General features: G+C 35.6%; 2 protein-coding genes across 2 annotated transcripts in view; both read left to right on the top strand.

Moving 5' to 3' along the window:
* The window catches only part of LOC111714715 (kinesin-like protein KIF11-A), a gene marked incomplete at its 5' end in the record, with an annotated part of 12,470 nt that extends 1,724 nt beyond the window's left edge, over window positions 1-10,746 (top strand). Inside the window, 10 exon segments of the mRNA XM_023489878.1 lie at window positions 1,624-1,786; window positions 2,469-2,600; window positions 3,224-3,355; window positions 4,262-4,335; window positions 5,203-5,328; window positions 6,763-6,888; window positions 6,968-8,526; window positions 8,788-8,911; window positions 9,546-9,615; window positions 10,449-10,746. Coding sequence (XP_023345646.1) covers window positions 1,624-1,786; window positions 2,469-2,600; window positions 3,224-3,355; window positions 4,262-4,335; window positions 5,203-5,328; window positions 6,763-6,888; window positions 6,968-8,526; window positions 8,788-8,911; window positions 9,546-9,615; window positions 10,449-10,615 — 2,673 coding nt within the window.
* A 169-nt stretch (window positions 10,747-10,915) lies between these two features.
* On the top strand, window positions 10,916-16,399 carry LOC111714725 (myb-like protein X). The gene is made up of 2 exons (XM_023489890.1): window positions 10,916-13,896; window positions 15,449-16,399. The coding sequence occupies exons 1-2, from the start codon at window positions 12,601-12,603 to the stop codon at window positions 15,737-15,739; spliced, it is 1,587 nt and encodes a 528-aa protein (XP_023345658.1). The 5' UTR covers window positions 10,916-12,600; the 3' UTR covers window positions 15,740-16,399.
* Window positions 16,400-19,302: the final 2,903 nt, after the last annotated feature.

The raw sequence follows: 19,302 nt of genomic DNA on the forward strand, positions 1-19,302 counted from the left end.
CTCATCTGATCCCCTCAACCCCCGCCCGACCCACAGATCCCTCACTCGATCCCCTCAACCCAAAAATACCTAAAAGTCGGAGATTTTCATGAATTTTAACTTTTAATGAAAAAAGTTACAATAGTGGGAAAGGCAATAAGAAAACAAACAAACAATCGGCAAAAAAGTGTTTTCACATAATCGAAAAATTTGCATTTAATATTAGTCGTTTCTCCATTTACATTACCTTCAATGTGAAATAAAGTCTTAGATAATTATTGGATTGTTTCTTAGACTGAGACTTTACGAGGATTCTACGAAGAAGGGATCTGTTATCATTCAGGTCAGTCGCTTATATTTAGGAATGGAAAGTTGAGGGGAGAGGGGGGGGATTATCATCTATAGGAAGTTGGAGGGTAGTAATCTGTATGTTACAAATATAATGAAATAAGGCTGAGCTCTGCTACTTGCATAGTGGTGTATATTTTTAAGAATTACCTCCCCCTGGCCTGGGATCGGAAGGATAATTTTTGATAATCTGGGAAAAAAAAATTTTTTTTTTGTCCTATTTGTTACTTTTTACCTAAAAATTCATTTATTTTCCCCTCAGTTGCTTATTGCCCTCAGAAGAGAATGAACCTCTCTCACAGTGGTCCTGGCTTTACAGTTTGGGAGAGAGCTTCGTTTAATTGCACAATGCACACATGTCTTATCCTACAGGGGAGTAGCCTGTCAAATGTAATACAGAATTAAACAAGACTCAAATCTTCTGCCTGGTGTAGCTGAAAGAAGGAGTTTAACCCCTGATGGGTATACAAGCCATGCACAACTATACTGGTTCTTTACTCTACCAGCTGTNACAACTCCCCATTTTGCATAAGGGGTGCAGTTATGGGTTTCCTTAAAATTCCCCTTAAGTGGGAAGACTATAACATGAAGGGAAACAGGGAGCAATCACTTATATCCTTCCTCCTACAAACCTCCTTATCTCTCTCCTACCTGCTCATTAACTTGATGTCAAAAGAACTATTTGGAGGAGAGCCTTAAAGTGTAGAAACAAGAAACAGTAAGCAACAAGAAAAAAGAAAATTGAAAAGGAAAAATGGGAAGGAAATCTTTTGATATTAAAGATGGGGCTTGGAAGACATCCCCTCCCCACCGGGGAGGGAGGAAGGGGGGGAGACATTTTATTTCAGAGTTCCAAAAAAAGAAAACAAGTTCTTCTTAGCTTATTCAATGCAATACAGAGTTCAGAAAAAGAAAGATCTTCTAAAAATAGTTCTTTCTTGTAACGTGGCGTACAACAAGGACATAAAAAAAAATTTATTTTTATTTTGAAATAAGACGAAATATGTTTGAAAGATGTACGAACAAGAAGAAAATGAAGAACGAGAAATATAGTAATCTCAAAACATTTTCATCTGATATCATATAAATATTTAAAGAATATTGTAAAATTTAGTTTCCCCTAAGAATAACTTAATTTCCCAAATTCAGTGAATTAAACCTTAAAAAAAAACTTTCTTTCTTATTTACTTTATTACAAAAGTTTAAAGGGTATCGTTGTAAATTGAACTTGTCACGCTATTAATGAAGCTTAACTTGAAATTACGTCTACAGTCCCTTCATATGTTGATGTTCTAGGGTCTTGAAGAGGTTCAGGTTCATAATAAACGTGAGGTTTATGAGATCCTGGAGAAAGGAAGTGTAAAGAGGAAAACTGCAGAGACTTTAATGAACGCACACTCCAGTAGATCTCATACAGTCTTCACAGTCACAGTTCATCTCAAGGAGTCTAGTGTTGATGGTAATATAGATCAATTTGGACGGAAATATATATCAATAAATTTTATTAATGATGATTCATCGATGTAAGGTACTTCCCAAAAGACATTTTCCCAAGTGGTAACTTCTCTAATGTACATATTCCCAAGCCTGTCATAGTCGCAGCGCTCGGCCCCTAGCTTGTTCTAGCCCCAGTGCTCGTTCCTCGGCCCTCATTGCAATTCCTTGTCTTACCTTTGGTAAATTACCGCTTGGGAAGTTGCAACTTGTGAAAATACCGATTTATCCATCATTAGTTTGTTGATATCAAACTATCAAATTTTGTTCAACCATTTTTTACTTATTGTTTTCTAATGTTTTTTTAACTTTGATTATTATTAATTCTGTATAAATCATTTCAAAATTCCATTTAAATCAATTTACTAATCAATCAATCAACTGCACGTAACACGAAATTCATCATCATCATTCTTATACAATTAATTATCAATCAGACTATTGTTAAAAGCCCATTCAATCTTATGGCTAAAATGAAAAATTGGATATCTACTGGCAATTCCCCCTATTTTTAATACTGTTTCCAAAAAATTAGTTTTCTCTAAATAAGCACTCCACGCAAACCTTCCTAATTGCCTGGTGAAAATAAAGGATTTTTGAAGAAGGTTGAAAATTATTTTTCATTTTATAAAACTTTTGTTTTCAAGGTGAAGAAGTTCTGCGGATAGGAAAGCTGAACCTGGTTGATCTGGCCGGCAGCGAGAATATTGGGCGGAGTGGTGCGCAGGACAAGCGCGCTAGAGAGGCTGGGAATATAAACCAGTCTCTACTCACTTTAGGTAACTTGATCTTCTTCTCCTTTTCATGCAAAGTACGCATAATTCCCATGGGTTATTTGGTCAGTTAGCCCCTGGTGGTATCTTCCGGGTTCACAAGATAGTGTAGGATGTATCCTGTTGGCAAGGGACCGAATTGAACAATGGTTCTTTCTGGTGGCGATCTCAGGATTCCAATCCTTTTCTTATTCTTTTAACTTATATTTATGAAGATCTCCTCCTACCTATCTATCTAATATATCCTTCTCTCTTTATCTAATATCTCCTCTTACAGGGGTGTATATTTTCCTAACAAATCATATCCCCCCTTTCAAATAACTGATTTTTCAGGGAAAATAAATGATTTTACTGGTAAAAAGTACCAAAAAGAATGAACAAACTTGCTTTTGATGTCCCCTTTTTTCAATTTTCATCCCCAATTCATCAAAAATGACCCCCCCCCCTCTTGGGTGGGGGGGGGGAGTAATTCATAAAAATACACACCCCTGTCTCCTACCTATATATCTATAAATATCTCTTTCCAACTATCTATCTATCTGTAGGACAGTTCATCACATGTCTAGTTGAGAGAGCCCACCAAATTGTATCTATCTAATATCTCCTCCTAACTATATATCTATCTGTAGGACGTGTGATCACGTGTCTGGTTGAGAGAGCCCCCCATATACCGTATCGGGAATCCAAGTTGACCCGTCTGCTCCAGGATTCTCTGGGAGGAAGAACTAAAACATCTATTATTGCAACAGTTTCACCCGCAGGTACTAACGGCACTTAATACACCCACAATACTTTACATCCCCTCAAACTTTTTATACTCCCGCAACACTTTATGTCCCCTCAAACTTTTGAACTCCCGTATCAGTATATGCTCATTGCTCCCTAAACACTTTATGCCATCAACATTTTCCCTCAACCAATATACTCCTGAAGCCTCAACCAATATACTCCTGAAGCCTCAACCAATATACTCCTGAAGCCTCAACCAATATACTCCTGAAGCCTCAACCAATATACTCCTGAAGCCTCAACCAACAATTTCCAACAACTTTCCCTTAAATCTAAATTTTCTAATATATTCGTTTAAAACTTTTATTGATACAATTTCCATAAATACACTTTCCGTTATCCCCTTTTTTCTAAAAAGACATTTGAGAAATGCAAATTATCTAAAATAAAAAATTACTTAAGATATTATAATTTTGTGAATTTTTTGAGTTTTTTGAGTTACCTTTGGGAAATAATCCAAAACCTAACATCAACAGTACCTGTACACGGGACTAAAGATGTTATCCTTTCAATCTTATTTTAACTTAATTATAATTTGTTTTCCCTCCAAACCCTTTTTATTCTTTTACCCTTTTTTCAATTAATTTCTTCTTCTTTTATTCATTTCTCCTTATTTTCTATTCTTTTACCCTTGTTATCTTAATATACCCTGGTATTTTTCACTGATCTCGTACCGTTTTAATTATACCCTTATTTTTTATCCTCATAGCCTTATTTTTTTTCCTTATACCCTCATTTTTTATCGTTATACCCTTATTTTTTATTCTCATACCCCTTTTCATTTTATTCTAACATCGTTATTTTTCCAGCCACATCCCTCTTTTCACATACTTTAACCCTTATTTTTATCCTATTAACAATTATATCCTGATATTTAGGAATAAACCTGGAGGAAACCTTGTCAACTCTGGACTACGCTCATAGAGCAAAGAATATACAGAACAAACCAGAGGTTTCACGTTTTCTTTCATGGAAAATAAACTGCTGTCATTGCTTTCTTTTTAAGATTTCTGGTTTAGCAAGGATCTTATAACAGATTTCTCGTATAGCAAGGATCTTACAACAGATTTCTCGTACAGCAAGGATCTTATAACAGATTTCTCGTATAGCAAGGATCTTATAACAGATTTCTCGTATAGCAAGGATCGTATAACAGATTTCTCGTATAGCAAGGATCTTGTAACAGATTTCTCGTTTAGAAAGGATCTTACAGCAGATTTCTCGTTTAGCAAGGATCTTATAACAGATTTCTCGTTTAGCAAGGATCTTCTAACAGATTTCTCGTTTAGCAAGGATCTTATAACAGATTTCTCGTATAGCAAGGATCTTATTACAGATTTCTCGTATAGCAAGGATCTTATAACAGATTTCTCGTATAGCAAGGATCTTATAACAGATTTCTCGTATAGCAAGGATCTTATAACAGATTTCTCGTATAGCAAGGATCTTATAGCAGATTTCTCGTTTAGCAAGGATCTTATAACAGATTTCTCGTATAGCAAGGAACAATATATAAATAAATAATGCGAAAAAAGAGGTTTAATCTTAAAAGGAGATTCTACAAACAAACATCAAATGTAATTATTTCGTTACGAAAATTAAAAGTCCGATTTTTATTGCTTTCACAACTTTTATACACATTTATTTATTTTGTTGTGAAAGTATATTAAAATGTACAGTTTTTAGGATCTTATAACAGTTACGAGTAGTTAGATAAAAACAAACGTTGAATTATTTTAAAGAAAATTAACCTATTTCTCAATTTTATGTTCCAACTGAAGTTTTTTCGATACATGTTCTAGCCCTGACCTTATCCTAGATAAACCAGAAGCTGAGTAAGAAGGCCGTACTCAAGGAGTACACGGAGGAGATAGAGAGGTTGAGGAAGGATTTAATGGCGAGCAGAGAGAAGAACGGAATTTATCTAGCTAACGAGAATTATCAGGTTTGCCTCTTTTTCATATTTTCCCATTTTTACACCTCAGATGCTATCCTTTCTATACTTTCACCTTCATTTCATCCTTAATACTCAATTTTTCTATTTTAGTGTTCTTTTTATACTATTTTATTATTTTCCTTCTTTAGTTATTAGTTTTTTCGATTTTCTTGTTTTCTTTTCGAATAAACGGGTATATATTTGGGTCTAAATCATTATCCCGGCCCTTTTGATTTTTCCCTCAATATCGTTAGTAATTTTTAGGGGGCTTTAAAATTCTGAAATGGAAAAAAGCAATGTATGAAATTTTCCGATATTTATCAATGTATTTTGATTTGAAAGCACACTAAAAATTATCTATGTCTCGAGTAAAAATTAATTATTGGATGATGTAAGAAAGATGTCATTCAAGAAAGAGGAAATACTCTTTTTGCCTTTACCCCCTTTAAAATAAATTTAAGTAGTAAATGCGTATTGAAATACAAACATATATTGACTGAGGAGTGTAAAACTAGAGTTAAAGTCATATAATATTTTTTATTGTTTTAACCAGTGTTTCGGATCCATATCATTTTGATTCGGATCCGGATCCGCATCCGTGATGATGGATCCGGATCCTGATACGGATCCGGATCCGGATCCGGATCCGAGGTAACTTTTGATTCTGTGAATCGGATTTTCCCTATCAAATGTTATGCAAGGTTATAATTTATAAACTATAGTAATCCTAAAGTTAAAAATGTCGTCATTACTATTATATAAATGTAAACATTAAATTATTAAAGATAATTTTGAAAAATTTTCGTCATGTAAATAATACATTTACGAACCATTTTGATTTATTTATTCCATGGTTTTGGTTAATTTTTGGCGCTACCCGGATCCATATCAACGTTTCCTGATACAAATCCGGATCCAACCAAATGATCCGGATCCGACCTGATCCGGATCCGAAACACTGGTTTTAACATTGCTTTTTGTGTCTTGACATTGCGTTAAAATGGGTAAAATTTAAGGGTTCAAGTCCGCCCCATGCACAACACCGGGACTGACTTCAATTAGATTCAGCCTGCTCATAAAAAGTCTCATAAATTTTGAAGACAGGATCCACTTTGAAGTGTCGCAACGCCTTGGGCTGTCATTTTACCGCTCTAACTCACTAATGCTTTTCTATAGTTCTTTACATGTACGTTTTAGCACCTGAAAACACTTTGGTTTTTAAGAAGTAATTGGCAAAATTCTCATCGGTTTTTGTTTGAGTGCTTACAATCTTTGAACCACAATGAGTTTCAAGGAAATTGAGAGGTCGCTAAACTACCTACAGCCGGTTCAAATACTGATAGATGATTCATGATTTGATCCTTTCTGTATGTAGTTTAGCAAGCTCTATTCAATTCACTTCCCTGTCTGTGTCCTCATTTACTCTATTATATTCTAATTTAGAGTATCTTGGCAGAGATAGAATCCCAGGCTCAGGAGATCGCTGAGAAGTTCGGACAGATCAAGGCAATGAAAGACGAGATGGAGAAGCATGAAGAGATGTTTGATGAATGTTCACGAGAACTCCAGGTACAAAAAATATACATTTTTTGTCCAAAAACTAATTTAAATTACATTTAAAATCTTGTTTACAGAAAACTTGTTATAGAAAACTACAGCTGAGCTGGAGAACACCCACTCCCTGCTCAAGGATACAGAGCACACTCTCAACTGCACCAAGGCGGTCCTCCACAAGACTGCTAATGAGAGGGAGGAGCAGAAACATCTGGTGGAGAAGCATGTCGAGACTGAGCTGAAGCTTTCACAGCAGGCTAAGAAGCTTCTTACTGTTAGTGATCAGACCTCTGGGGATCTCAAGCTCCTGCACGAAAAGCTGGACAGAACGAAGAAGGTGGAGAAGACGAACGAGGAGGCGAAGGACGAGTTTCTCAAGAAATTCACGGGTTCTATATCCGAGATGCGCAACCACCTTGAGGCATTTCAGACTCAGCATGGATATTCCTGCTCCAAGTTCACGGAGACACTGAAATCTCAGTTTGAAGAGAAGAGAGGAACCCTGGAGAAGGTGAAACACCTTGTCGTGGAGATGAAGAAGGTTCAGGGGGTATCCGATACCAAGGTTCTTCAGATGATTGATGAGCAATTGGCCGGGGAGCAGGCCTGGGTCAAGAGTCACGATGAAACCGTCTCAGGTATGGTTGAGAAGTATAAGCAGCTGATCACCGACTTTGACCAGAACCAGATATCTCCACAGCTTGATCTCATCAGCCAGGAGCTGACCTCCAAGTCCAAGATCTTGTCAGACTTGGAGAAATCCGTCGTGTCCGACTTCTCCAGGATGGTGGAGACCTTCGACAAGTTTACTCTCCAGGTGTCCGAGAATATTGTGAGGATGATCGAAGATGTCCGTGAGTACTCGAAAGAAAGTTCCCGAGCCCTGGAATCCGTTCTCGAGGAGAACAGAATTATTCAAGAATCTGAGAAATCTTTTAAATCTTTGCTCGAAAATCTTATGTCCAAATACACTGAGCACTCGGAGAAGGTTTCAGCTTGCTCCTCCAGGTTGGAGAAGTCCTCCCGGTCCTTTATACAGTCAGGAGATAAACGTGTTGCTAATATGAACCAGAAGTGCGAGGAGTCTGGTGTGGCAAGAGCACAGTTTGAAACCTTGATTGCAACCCAGAGAGAAAACTTGGTGGAGAACGTAAACTCGCAGAAAGTAAAATGTGAGTCTCTGAACCAGAGTGTTGAAACCAGGACTCGTAGTATTGCTGGAAACGTGAGCTCGTTCTGCATCGAGACCAAATCCATGTTGGAGAAATTAGAAGAAACTTCTTCCCAGCAATACCAGCAGAGACAGCAGGATACAGGAGCGTATGTTACCAGGTTCCGGGATGAAATAAATTACTCTACTGAACAGATGAACAGGTTCCAGAAGGAGACCATCGGCTCCATCAAGGTTCTCCAAGACCAAGACTCAAGCAATCTGTCCAAGCTCTCCGGGACTGTTCTTGAGCTATCAGGACTATCTGAGAAGAGTTGCTCAGAGCTGGGACAGCAAACTCAAGATCAGGAGGAGAAGATCCGAACCTTCCTCCAGGAGTCCTTACAGAGAGATGTTCCAACTGGTTCTACTCCTGCTAGGACGGAGAGGGTATATCCTAGATATCTTGCAGCAACCTCTCCTCATGACAGAATTATTCAAAGGTAAACTTACTAAACCCATGTTGATCTAAATATCAGGGAGGTCTGTAGCATGAAGAAAAATTACATTTTCCAAAATAAATTTATTTTTTTGAAGTTGTATAGAATCGCGCACTTATTATAAGTAAAATAAAACCTACATTATCGAACAAAGATTGAGAATAATACAGGTGTGTGCATTTTTATGTATTCCCCCCCCCCCCTCCTCATTTGGTTTTAGATTTAAGATGAACTAAAAAAATCCGAGTACATGGTTTTGTTTAGGTATAGAACTGCTGCAGAGAACGCTAGTGTAGCTGCCCGTCTACCCCTGGAGGAAATGGATGAAGATGATGATGATGACAGTGTTGTATCAGATTCAACTGTTAACTCAGATACCAGAGGACAGGTACTAGAAATTCAGGGTGCTAAGTAACGAACTAGAATTCAGGCTTAAATAGTCCTCTTTCTAGAGTTGATTTCAGTTTTTGTTGAGTTTTTATCTATTCAGAAATAGATCGTAGTTTGATGTGACGAATCAGAAAAAAATTGTGTGAACCTTTGACCTATATGACCAGTGACCACATTTGGCAAGACTTTTACAAAACTTTGCTAAGAAATAGTTTTTCTAAATTGATAATGATAGCATATGTTTTGATAAATTTAATAGATTTTTAAATTCTATGTTTTGATTATCTTTATCGGACTCTCAATGACCCTCCATTCTTACAGGGATATGTACGATTCACAACGGTGTCCTGTTATCCTTTATCTGATCAATAATGTGGACAAAATCGTCGTTTTTCTAGCTTCAAAGGTGTTCCATTTTCACAAGAAACCAGTATTGGAAATAATCAATTTTCAAAAAGAAAATAATAGATATTTTTTGTATTTTTGAGCGGACAACGCTTGAAATGGCACTGTTGTTATTCGAATATGCCAATCTACAATTGGAGAGTCATGTGATATTAGTTCTACAGTCCCTTATGTTGATTTCTCTAAATACACGTTTTAACATTCTGTATTTTGTATTTTATATTCAGATATCGAGACAGAACTCAACCTGCTCTAACTCCAGTAGTTCCAGGGGAAATATATCCAGAGAAACTTCAGGTATAGTTCAGTCTTGGAGTCTACAGGGTTACCCACAACTCAACCTGCTCTAACTCCAGTAGTTCCAGGGGATATATATCCAGAGAAACTTCAGGTATAGTTCAGTCTTGGAGTCTACAGGGTTACCCACAACGGATGAGACTTCAGAGACAATGCGCGCACTCTTTTTCCATGGTTTTATTGTTTGTGGAAGCTACAAACCTTTTTCTTTCTTTTCTTAACTTAACAAAATATTTAAGGATGAGACTAAAACCAACAAATGAAATAATGAAGAGCTTTAGGTCGTCATTAGAGTCTCATCCTCTAATAGAACTGAGAAAGAAGCTTCCATGGTAAAATGAGTAACCAGGAACCATCTGTTTCACTAATTAATATAATTGCGGAATTTTATCAGAAATATTTCTCTGTTTTAGAAGCAACTTAAAAACTAAGTTTTGAATAGAAATATTTTGTCACTGACTTCGTTAAATTTAGAACAAATGATTTTCTGATATTTTGACTCTTGATTCTAAAAAGTGAGAAATATAGGATGTCAACCTAGGGACTCGGCTCACTCAGGTTCCATATACTCCCAACACCCGGTGTGCTTACATCCAGGGTTCAATAACAGAACATGCCCCAAGCGGTTTTTCAAACAGACGACCCCAGGCGTGATTGTTCACGTATCGTTAGAGGAAGTACTGATGGGTTGTGGCTTCCTAGGGGACCAGAATATCCCCAGGAGTTTGTTTAATAATAATGATAACCCCTCTAAATAATAAAAGTTATATTGACACGTTTTCATAACAACCTGTTTAGAAATCTCTTTTATTTACCGTTATATTTTGTTTCAGGTGACCTTAAACCAATGATGGAGAAAAAGAAGGTTAAGTCTGAGTCAGGTTGCTTCTCCGGGTCCGAGGATACAGAGAACAAGGATCCTTTCACCAAACCTAGTAGTAAACCTAAACTCCGGAGAGAGATTCCTAAACTAAAGAAACATCTTAGAACGACAAACTAGACTCTTTTTAGATATGCATTGTACAGATCACAATCATCTATCTATCTACACTACTATTATGTACAAGATGTAGAATGTAAATTCTAACAGTTCATGATGCACTTACTTTTCATGATAAATTATCAAGTTTTTCTGTATTGTGAGATATGTGTTTTTAATACCTACGAGGCACTATATTTAATACATATATTATGTACATTGTCTCGCTGTAGAATATGTAGTATGTACCTTACTGACGAACATTTGATTACTTGGAATGGTCGATTTAAAAAAAAATTATTAATGCATGAGGAAAAAGCTCTATTTTAATATTAAGTGGATACGCTACAAAAGCTAGCCAGTAGAGACTGAAAATTAAAAATGATAAAATATAATTAAGGGGTTAATGTACCTTTCAAATTTTTCTTCCCTATTTAATATTAGTTCTAAGCCAAGCTATATATATATATTATATATTACGTAGACTTTAATTCAGACTCGAAAATATGATTTCATAATTTTCAATAATCTTCGTTTAAATACTTTGACCTTTATTATTTAGTATTATTACAGTTACACTTTTTGGAAAATGATTCTTAAAAATATACCCCCTGGCTCGGACCAAAACCCCCTACTGTAATACCTGTGCGTCACATGAGTTACATTGGTGCATCCTACATCATGCGTCATTTGTTTGCGTCATTGCAAAGGATAAAACAACGTTGAGATGGGTTTTCATTAATTAGGGTTACTTTACTTTAGTTTGGAAGAAGGAAAGAATGGAAGGATTATATGTATCTATTTAGCTGTATTTCTTAATCCTTTAAGGACGGACGAAGGGTTACATACATAAAAGCCCAATGCTAAAGATCCATTTAATTTTGATCCGCCATGGAAAAAATGGGTCCTTGTCTGGGTCTGGTTCCTGATCTGGGTCTGGGTCAGGATCTGGTTAATGATCTGGGTCTGGTTCATGAATCATGATGCGGGTCTGGTTAATGATCTGGGTCTGGTTCCTGAACATTACCTTAAGATTTACGGAATTAATGAACAATTGAAAAGCTTTAAATTTGTTCTTTTTCTACCCATTGGGAAACTTTGGGTCTTCCTCCATTGTATTTGCCAAATCATTTATTCGCACTGTACTTCATGCAGAAACCAGAATTTAGCATGCAAATTAGCATATCTAAAAGGGACTGTATACATAATTTCAAGTGACCCTCCATGCACAGATAGCAATGTCCGCATTACAATGGTACTCCTAACCTTAATCTGTTCAATAATATGAAAAATACCGAGGCACTTTGCCTCAAACTTACAATTTGCCTGACCCCAGAAACTTACATTTAGATATAATTTTTAAAATGATATGATGTGTAAGTAGTTTTGGCCGTTTTTTTTCATTCTTATGCATAGTGCATCGTATTCCTGACACGAAAAGTGTTTAATTCTGATAACTTCTCTACTGCGCAAATGAAAAGAAACAGTTTGAAGTAACAATAATATGCAAATTTAATTTATACATAATCAGAAAAATGTTTTAAGTGTACCGTTGTAAATTGGGCATTGATATCTCTGCATTGAGGTACACTTGAACTCACGCTTTTAGTCCTTTTAAGAGTCCTATTCTAAGTAGGCAAACCGCAGCAAAGATAAGACTGTCGAGATCTAAGTACGGAGAATAAGAAAGTGTTGTGGAGAAATCCTCTTGTACAAATCTTATTTTAACTTTTCTGCTTATTCAGCTTGAAGTGAAGACAAGTTGAATCATAAACCAAGTGGAGAGCAAATGAAATATGTAAATACACATCCCTGGGGATTGACTAAAATTATGACCTAACAAACTTTTTAAAATACAAACCTATATAAACATATAATAACAATTCAGTTTAGATGTGATTATTATACATTCACATGTTCATTAGTTGCATTGACGTTGTTCTGTAGTCCGTGTAAATTGTATTTCTTTTCAGAAGTTTTACAAAAAGTTAATTTAAACAAACAAAATGTTAAATACTGGTGATAATCCAGATTTTTCTCAAGATCGACCTAATGTAGTTCAGAAGAAGAATGATGCCATACAAGCAGCTTCTAAAGATCAACTCAATATAGTTCAAAAGAATAATGCAGCTTCTAAAGATCAACACCATATAGTTCTGAAGAATAATGATGCCATACAAACAGCTCCTAACGATAAACCCAATATAGTTCAGAAGAATAATGCTACTTCCAAAGATCAACCCATTATAGTTCAGAAGAATAATGATGCTAAACAATCAGCTTCCAAAGATCAATCCAATATAGTTCAGAAGAAGAATGATGCAAAACAAGCAACTTCTAACGATCAACCCAATATAGTTCAGAAGAATAATGATGCCATACAAGCAGCTTCCAAAGATCAACACAATCAAGTTCAGAAGAATAATGCAGCTTCTAAAGATCAACCCAATATAGGTCAGAAGAATAATGATGCAAAGCAAGCAGCTTCGAAAGATCAATCCAATATAGTTCAAAAGAATAATGATGCAAAACAACCAGCTTCCAAAGATCAACCCAATATAGTTCAGAAGAGTAATTATGCTAAACAAGAAGGTTCTAAAGATCAAACCAATAAAGTTCGGAATAATAATGATGCTAAACAATCAGCTTCCAAAGATCAACCCAATAAAGTTCAGAAGAATAATGATGCCATACAAGCAGCTTCGAAAGATCAACCCAATATAGGTCAGAAGAATAATGATGCAAAGCAAGCAGCTTATAACGATCAACCCAATATAGTTCAGAAGAAAGATGATGCAGTCCATGCAGATTCTAAAGATCAACCCAATATAGATCAGAATGATCACAATGTAACACAAGCAGCTTCTGAAGATTTAGTTGAAGAGCCCGCGGATGATGATATTGCTACTCTTGTCAAGTGCATGAAGAAGAATATGAAGAGAATTATCTGTAATAGTTTTCAGCAAAGAGTAAAACTAAACACCAGGATTAATGAACTGAACAAGGATATTGAGATACAGAATAAGAAGATCAGTGCTCAAGAAAACATCCTGAAAGCCCTAAATATGAAGAATGAAGATCAGAAGAAGGAGTTTGCTCATACAAAAGATTTACTGGAGAAGGAAAGAGAGAATGAAGAAGAACATGTTGAATATCTTCATTGCATTGAAACCATGGAGAATGAGTATACACAGAAGATGGTTTATCTTGAAGATAAACTAGAGAAGATTAGAGAAGAGAGTTTAAGGATTACATCTCAACTAGAAGATTCAGAGACAGAGATTTATGATCTCAATCTCAAGGTAAACCAATCAAATGAATTCTTTCAGTTTGCTCATGAGAATACCCTACCACCACCACCCTTATCTAATCATTCATTTAGACCATGGAAACTTTTAACCGTTAACGCTGAGTACATTGGCAGTATTAAGCTTTTGCCTGTTGATGAAAAGATACCGTGGTCTGTGAACGAACTCTTACATTCTTTAAATAGTTAGAATTAATAAACAAGAAAGTTAAATGTGAAAGTAAGGATCGAAGGCAAAACTCAGAAATCTAAGAAGTTTTAATTTCATTCAAAGACAATCATAGAGCTATTTTTAACCTAAGAAAACCCTGTTAGAATGTTTATTACTGACACCCTAATATTCACAACAAAAGAAGGTGTGGTAACAGTTCGCCCAATCACGTTTCATCCAATAACTTGAACTGGGTGAAAAGTTATAACGTTTCGCCCAATTCACGATTCACCCAATATTACGTTTCACCCAAATTACATTTCAACCAACTCACGTTTCGCCCAAATTACACTTACTTAATGTGGATATTCTATAAATGAATGAGTATATTCTTAAAATGAATGTGGTTATTGTATAATTGAATGGGTATATTCTTTAAATGAATGTGATTATTATATAAATCAATGGATATATTCTTTAAATGAATGTGGTTTTTGTATAACTGGATGAGTATATTCTTTAAATGAATGTGGTTATTCTATAGATGAATGAGTATATTCTTTAAATGAATGGGCTGTTCTATAAATGAATGAGTATATTCTTTAAATAAATAGGTATATTCTCTAAAGGAATGTGATTATTCTATAAATGAATGGGTATATTCTTTAAATGAACGTGGTTATTCTATAAATGACTGAGTATATTCTTTAAATAGATGGGTATATTCATTAAAGGAATGTGATTATTCTATACATGAATGAGAATATTCTTTAAATGAATGTGGTTATTATATCAATCAATGGGTATGTTCTTTAAATGAATGTGGTTATTCTATTAATGAATGTGGTTATTGTATAAATGAATAGGTATATTCTGTAAATGAATGGGTATATTCTTTAAATGAATGGGTATATTCTTTAAGTGAATGTGGTTATTATATCAATCAATGGGTATGTTCTTTAAATGAATGTGGTTATTATAGCAATCAATGGGTATGTTCTTTAAATGAATGTGGTTATTCTATAAATAAATGGGTATGTTCTTTAAATGAACGTGTTTATTGTATAAATGAATGAGTATATTCTTTAAAAGAATGTGTTATTGTAAAAATGAATTAGCTATTCTTTAAATGAATGTGGTCACTAAATAAATGAATGGGTATATTATTTAAATTAATGTGGTTATTGTATAAATGAATGGGTATATTCTTTAAATGAATGTGTTTATTGTATGAGTATTTTCTTTAAAAGAATGTGGTTATTGTATAAGAATGTGGTTATTGTATACATAAATGGGTATATTCTTTAAATGAGTGAGTATATTCTTTAGATAAATGTGATTATTCCATACATTTTTTGCAATTTAAAATTTTTGTTTGACACTTTTGTTGTCCTAGGTGTTCAAACAGGAAGATTTGATTCGAAATTTGTTCCAGCACAAGATTGCAGACGAGAGTAATTCAGGAAGGTTAAAGTCTTGTATTGAGAAGGAGAAGGATACTTTAACCCTTCTCAAGACTAGATTAAAGACTAGTAAACATCTCCAGGTTGAGATCTCCTCTAGGAAGAAGACTAGGACTGATCTGCTCAGGGTCCTGGCTAGAGAGAGAAACCAACTACTGGAGGAAGCTAGAGATAAGAGATTCAAATTTTGGATTTGTGGAGTAAAGATAACCTGGTGTTGCTAGAATCTTACTCCATAGTATCCAGGATACAAAATATCCTCCTCCTTATCGGAACCTAACTCGATGGTATCCAGGATACACAATATCCTGCTCCTAATCAGAACCTAACTCCAGGGTATCCAGGATACAAAATATCCTCCTCCTTATCAGAACCTAACTTCATGGTATCCAGGATACACAATATGCTGCTCCTAAACAGAACCAAATTCCATGGTATCCAGGAAACACAATATCCTACTCCTTATCAGAACCTATCTCCATGGTATCCTGGATACACAATATCCTCCTCCTTATCTGAACCTATCTCCATGGTATCCAGGATACACAATATCCTACTCCTTATCTGAACCTATCTCCATGGTATCCAGGATACACTATCCTGCTCCTAATCAGAACTTAGCTTCGTAGTATACAGAATACACTGAATATTCTGTTCCTAATCATTGCTTTTATATACTGCATGGTACCATAGATCAAGATATCCTACTGCTACTTTTTAAGTGATAAATCAAAATATACAATACATGAATATCTACATTTCATGCATACCAATCAATAGTCGAGGCCCAGTTTAGATATCCGGCCCCGTATCATTGTTTTCCGAACCAGAATATTTCAATGTCTCAAACTAAAATTTAAAAATTAAATCCAGTGATTTTTTTTCCAGAATAATGTGCCCCTTAAACTGAACTCCCGGCGATCCAGACTTGAAGTCAACATAATATATGCAGGTAATCCTGTTCAAGTTAATCCTTATCAATTCTGTAGAAATTCGAATCTACACTAAATATTAATAATAACTTAAACAATATTTAAACTTTTGCTAATTTATTTGTTTATTGTTTTTGAATCGCCCCTTAACTAAACTGTATAAAAGTTGATGTACTGTACGTTTATGTTTGAAGTGTACAGAGAGTACAATCTAGTAAGCGTACACATAGGTGCAAAATTATAAAACTCGCTACGATACCCGTTTCCTGAAACCCGGGTTTGGCAGAGTTCGGGTTTCATGTTCTTAAAACGTATTTTGAAACTCTAGGAAACTGGGTTAAAATATGCTGTCGTTGGAGTCTCTAGCTGTGGTGTTTTATGAATAAAGCTGCTACGCACTTGAAAGTGATCAAATTGGTATCCTTTTTTTGGCGTAATAGTCGGCCCATCCAAGGAAAGATTTAAATTTACACTCTTATAATGTCCAGAAAGGTGGAGCTACAGATTTTTTAAAAGTATCTGTAGTTGTGTGATGTCATCAGATACATTTGTGAATTTGCTGAGACTTTCTTTTAGTTTAAAGAATATGTTTGGTACTTATTAAACTTAAAAAAGTTTTTTTTGCACAAGGATCTCATTAAAAAAATTTCTAAGGCTACAATTTTTTTTCCTGTTGCATTCTAAATTTTTACAATATCATTAAGATTTTTAAGCAAAAGTGATTTACAGGACTTTTTGAAAAAACTATTTTAATGTATTAGGTGGATTAATGTTAATTTTTCTTCAGCAGTCTATTGATATTATTATTCTTACTCGGGCTATATAATTTATAACTAGATTTTAGAAACTTATGAAAACAATTTCTGTTATATGGGACTAGGGGGGGGGGGCAAATTCGTCATTGCACCCCTCTTTTAGAAGAAAGGGGGTGCACCTGCACCCTTGCACCCCCCCCCTGGTTACGGGGCTGCTAGCAGATAAACTTAAATAAATTACTGTATTCACTTTTAACAGAAAAATGTTTTTAAGTTCGATTTGACTGTACTCTATTCAATATCGAGTCTATAGAGAGAGAGATCTTAACTGATCAAGTATTTGGAACATATATGAAGCCATTTAAAGCATAAATACGAAGAAATGGTGCTTCATATGTTCCACAATCACTACGAAACTCACTTTCCCAGCCGTAACCCTACTCCTATACAAGGGTTTCATTTTGAGGTATTGCCCCGTAACATTCTAAGTTTCCGGAGTTTCCCGAAACCCTTACGAAACTCAAACCCAGACTTAAGAGAGCTAACCCGGTTTCGTGGCCAGGTTTGGTTTGGGATACCCGGTAAATTTCTTTTAAGTTTTGCCCTCTGAGCCCGAAATTGAAAAGAGTATCGTTGAACGAAACTTCCAAGTTTCCTTTTTGGAAGCTTAAAATTTTGTAGATTTTGATTTAAAAGATTCAATGGAGACTTACAAAATTATTGATATACACAAAACTGCCTAACCCTTTTCGTGTAAAAAAAACAGTTTAAAGAAACAAAGAAGTTGGATATCTGATTTATACTTAATCAGACATAACTTTTAAGGCCAAGAGTACGGTTCTAAAAATAGCAGTCATTTTTGCATGGACTTAAGATTACGTTGGTTATCGATAAGAATTTATTTTCTCGATAGAAAAATAAAATTCTGATTACTATTTAGGATACTGTGTTCTGAACTGAATATGGCTTCATCTGTAGATATCTCTGATAACCCTGCAAACCTTACCGCGATGTCATTATCTACTCCGGACATCAAGAAGTACACCTTGGACCTGAAGACCAACTACATCAAGTGCTACTACTGTAGATTCACCATTCAATCTTCTAAGGAAGCTTTTGTTTGTGTCTGCACTCAGCATGCTTTCCGCAGTCCACGTTGTAGAAATTAAATGGAGAAAAACGAATGCAGTTTCCCAATACTGTTGAAAAGTAATTCTCTAAGGGTGTTCTACAATATTATTCTAAGTTTTTACGATATGGAATTAGCCTGAAGATTATAAAAACTACATAAGTTCAAAGACTGGAGTATTAAGGTCAGAAATGAAGAAGCTGGCTGAAGCAGGGGACTGGAAAGCTGCTCTGATTATAGGTTTAACCTACGAGTTCAGGTTTGTCTGTGAGAAGGAAGAATGTGAGCTAGCAATCCGTCCTCTCTTTGAGAACAGCCGATCATTAAGTAACAGGGAAGCTGTTATATATTTTAGAATTGCTGCTAAACACAACTCTGTTGAAGCGTGTGCTGCTCTTGGCAGAATGCGCTTCTCTCTAGGATGCCTTGACCAGGAACGCGAAGTTAAAGATAATAATACTGGGAAGGAAAGAGTAGGACGGATAATACTGGGGAGGAGAAGAGTAGGACGTATAATACTGGGAAGGAGAAGAGTAGGACGGATAATACTGGGGAGGAGAAGAGTAGGACGGATAATACTGGGAAGGAGAAGAGTAGGGCGAATAATACTGGGGAGTAGAAGAGTAGGACGGATAATACTGGGGAGAAGAAGAGTATGGCGAATAATACTGGGAAGGAGAATAGTAGTACGAATAATACTGGGAAGGAGAAGAGTAGGACGGATAATTCTGGAGAGAAGAGTAGGACGGATAATACTGGGGAGAAAAAGAGTAGGACGGATAATACTGGGGAGGAGAAGAAGAGGACGGATAATACTGGGAAGGAGAAGTGTAGGACGGATAATACTCTGGAAGGAGAAGAGTAGGACGGATAATACTGGGGAGGAGAAGAGTAGGACGGATAGTACTGGGAAGGAGAATAGTAGGACGGATTATATTGTGTAGGAGAAGAGTAAGACGGATAATACTGGG

This window comes from Eurytemora carolleeae, unplaced genomic scaffold (assembly GCF_000591075.1).
Source record: "Eurytemora carolleeae unplaced genomic scaffold, Eaff_2.0 scaffold120, whole genome shotgun sequence".
Taxonomy (NCBI): Eukaryota; Metazoa; Arthropoda; class Copepoda; order Calanoida; family Temoridae; genus Eurytemora; species Eurytemora carolleeae.

Coding starts and splice junctions, on each gene's coding strand:
- LOC111714725 (XM_023489890.1), top strand. CDS start 12,601: ATGTTAAATACTGGTGATAATCCAGATTTTTCTCAAGATCGACCTAAT. Junction 13,897..15,448: donor TTTATGATCTCAATCTCAAG/GTAAACCAATCA, acceptor TTGTTGTCCTAG/GTGTTCAAACAGGAAGATTT.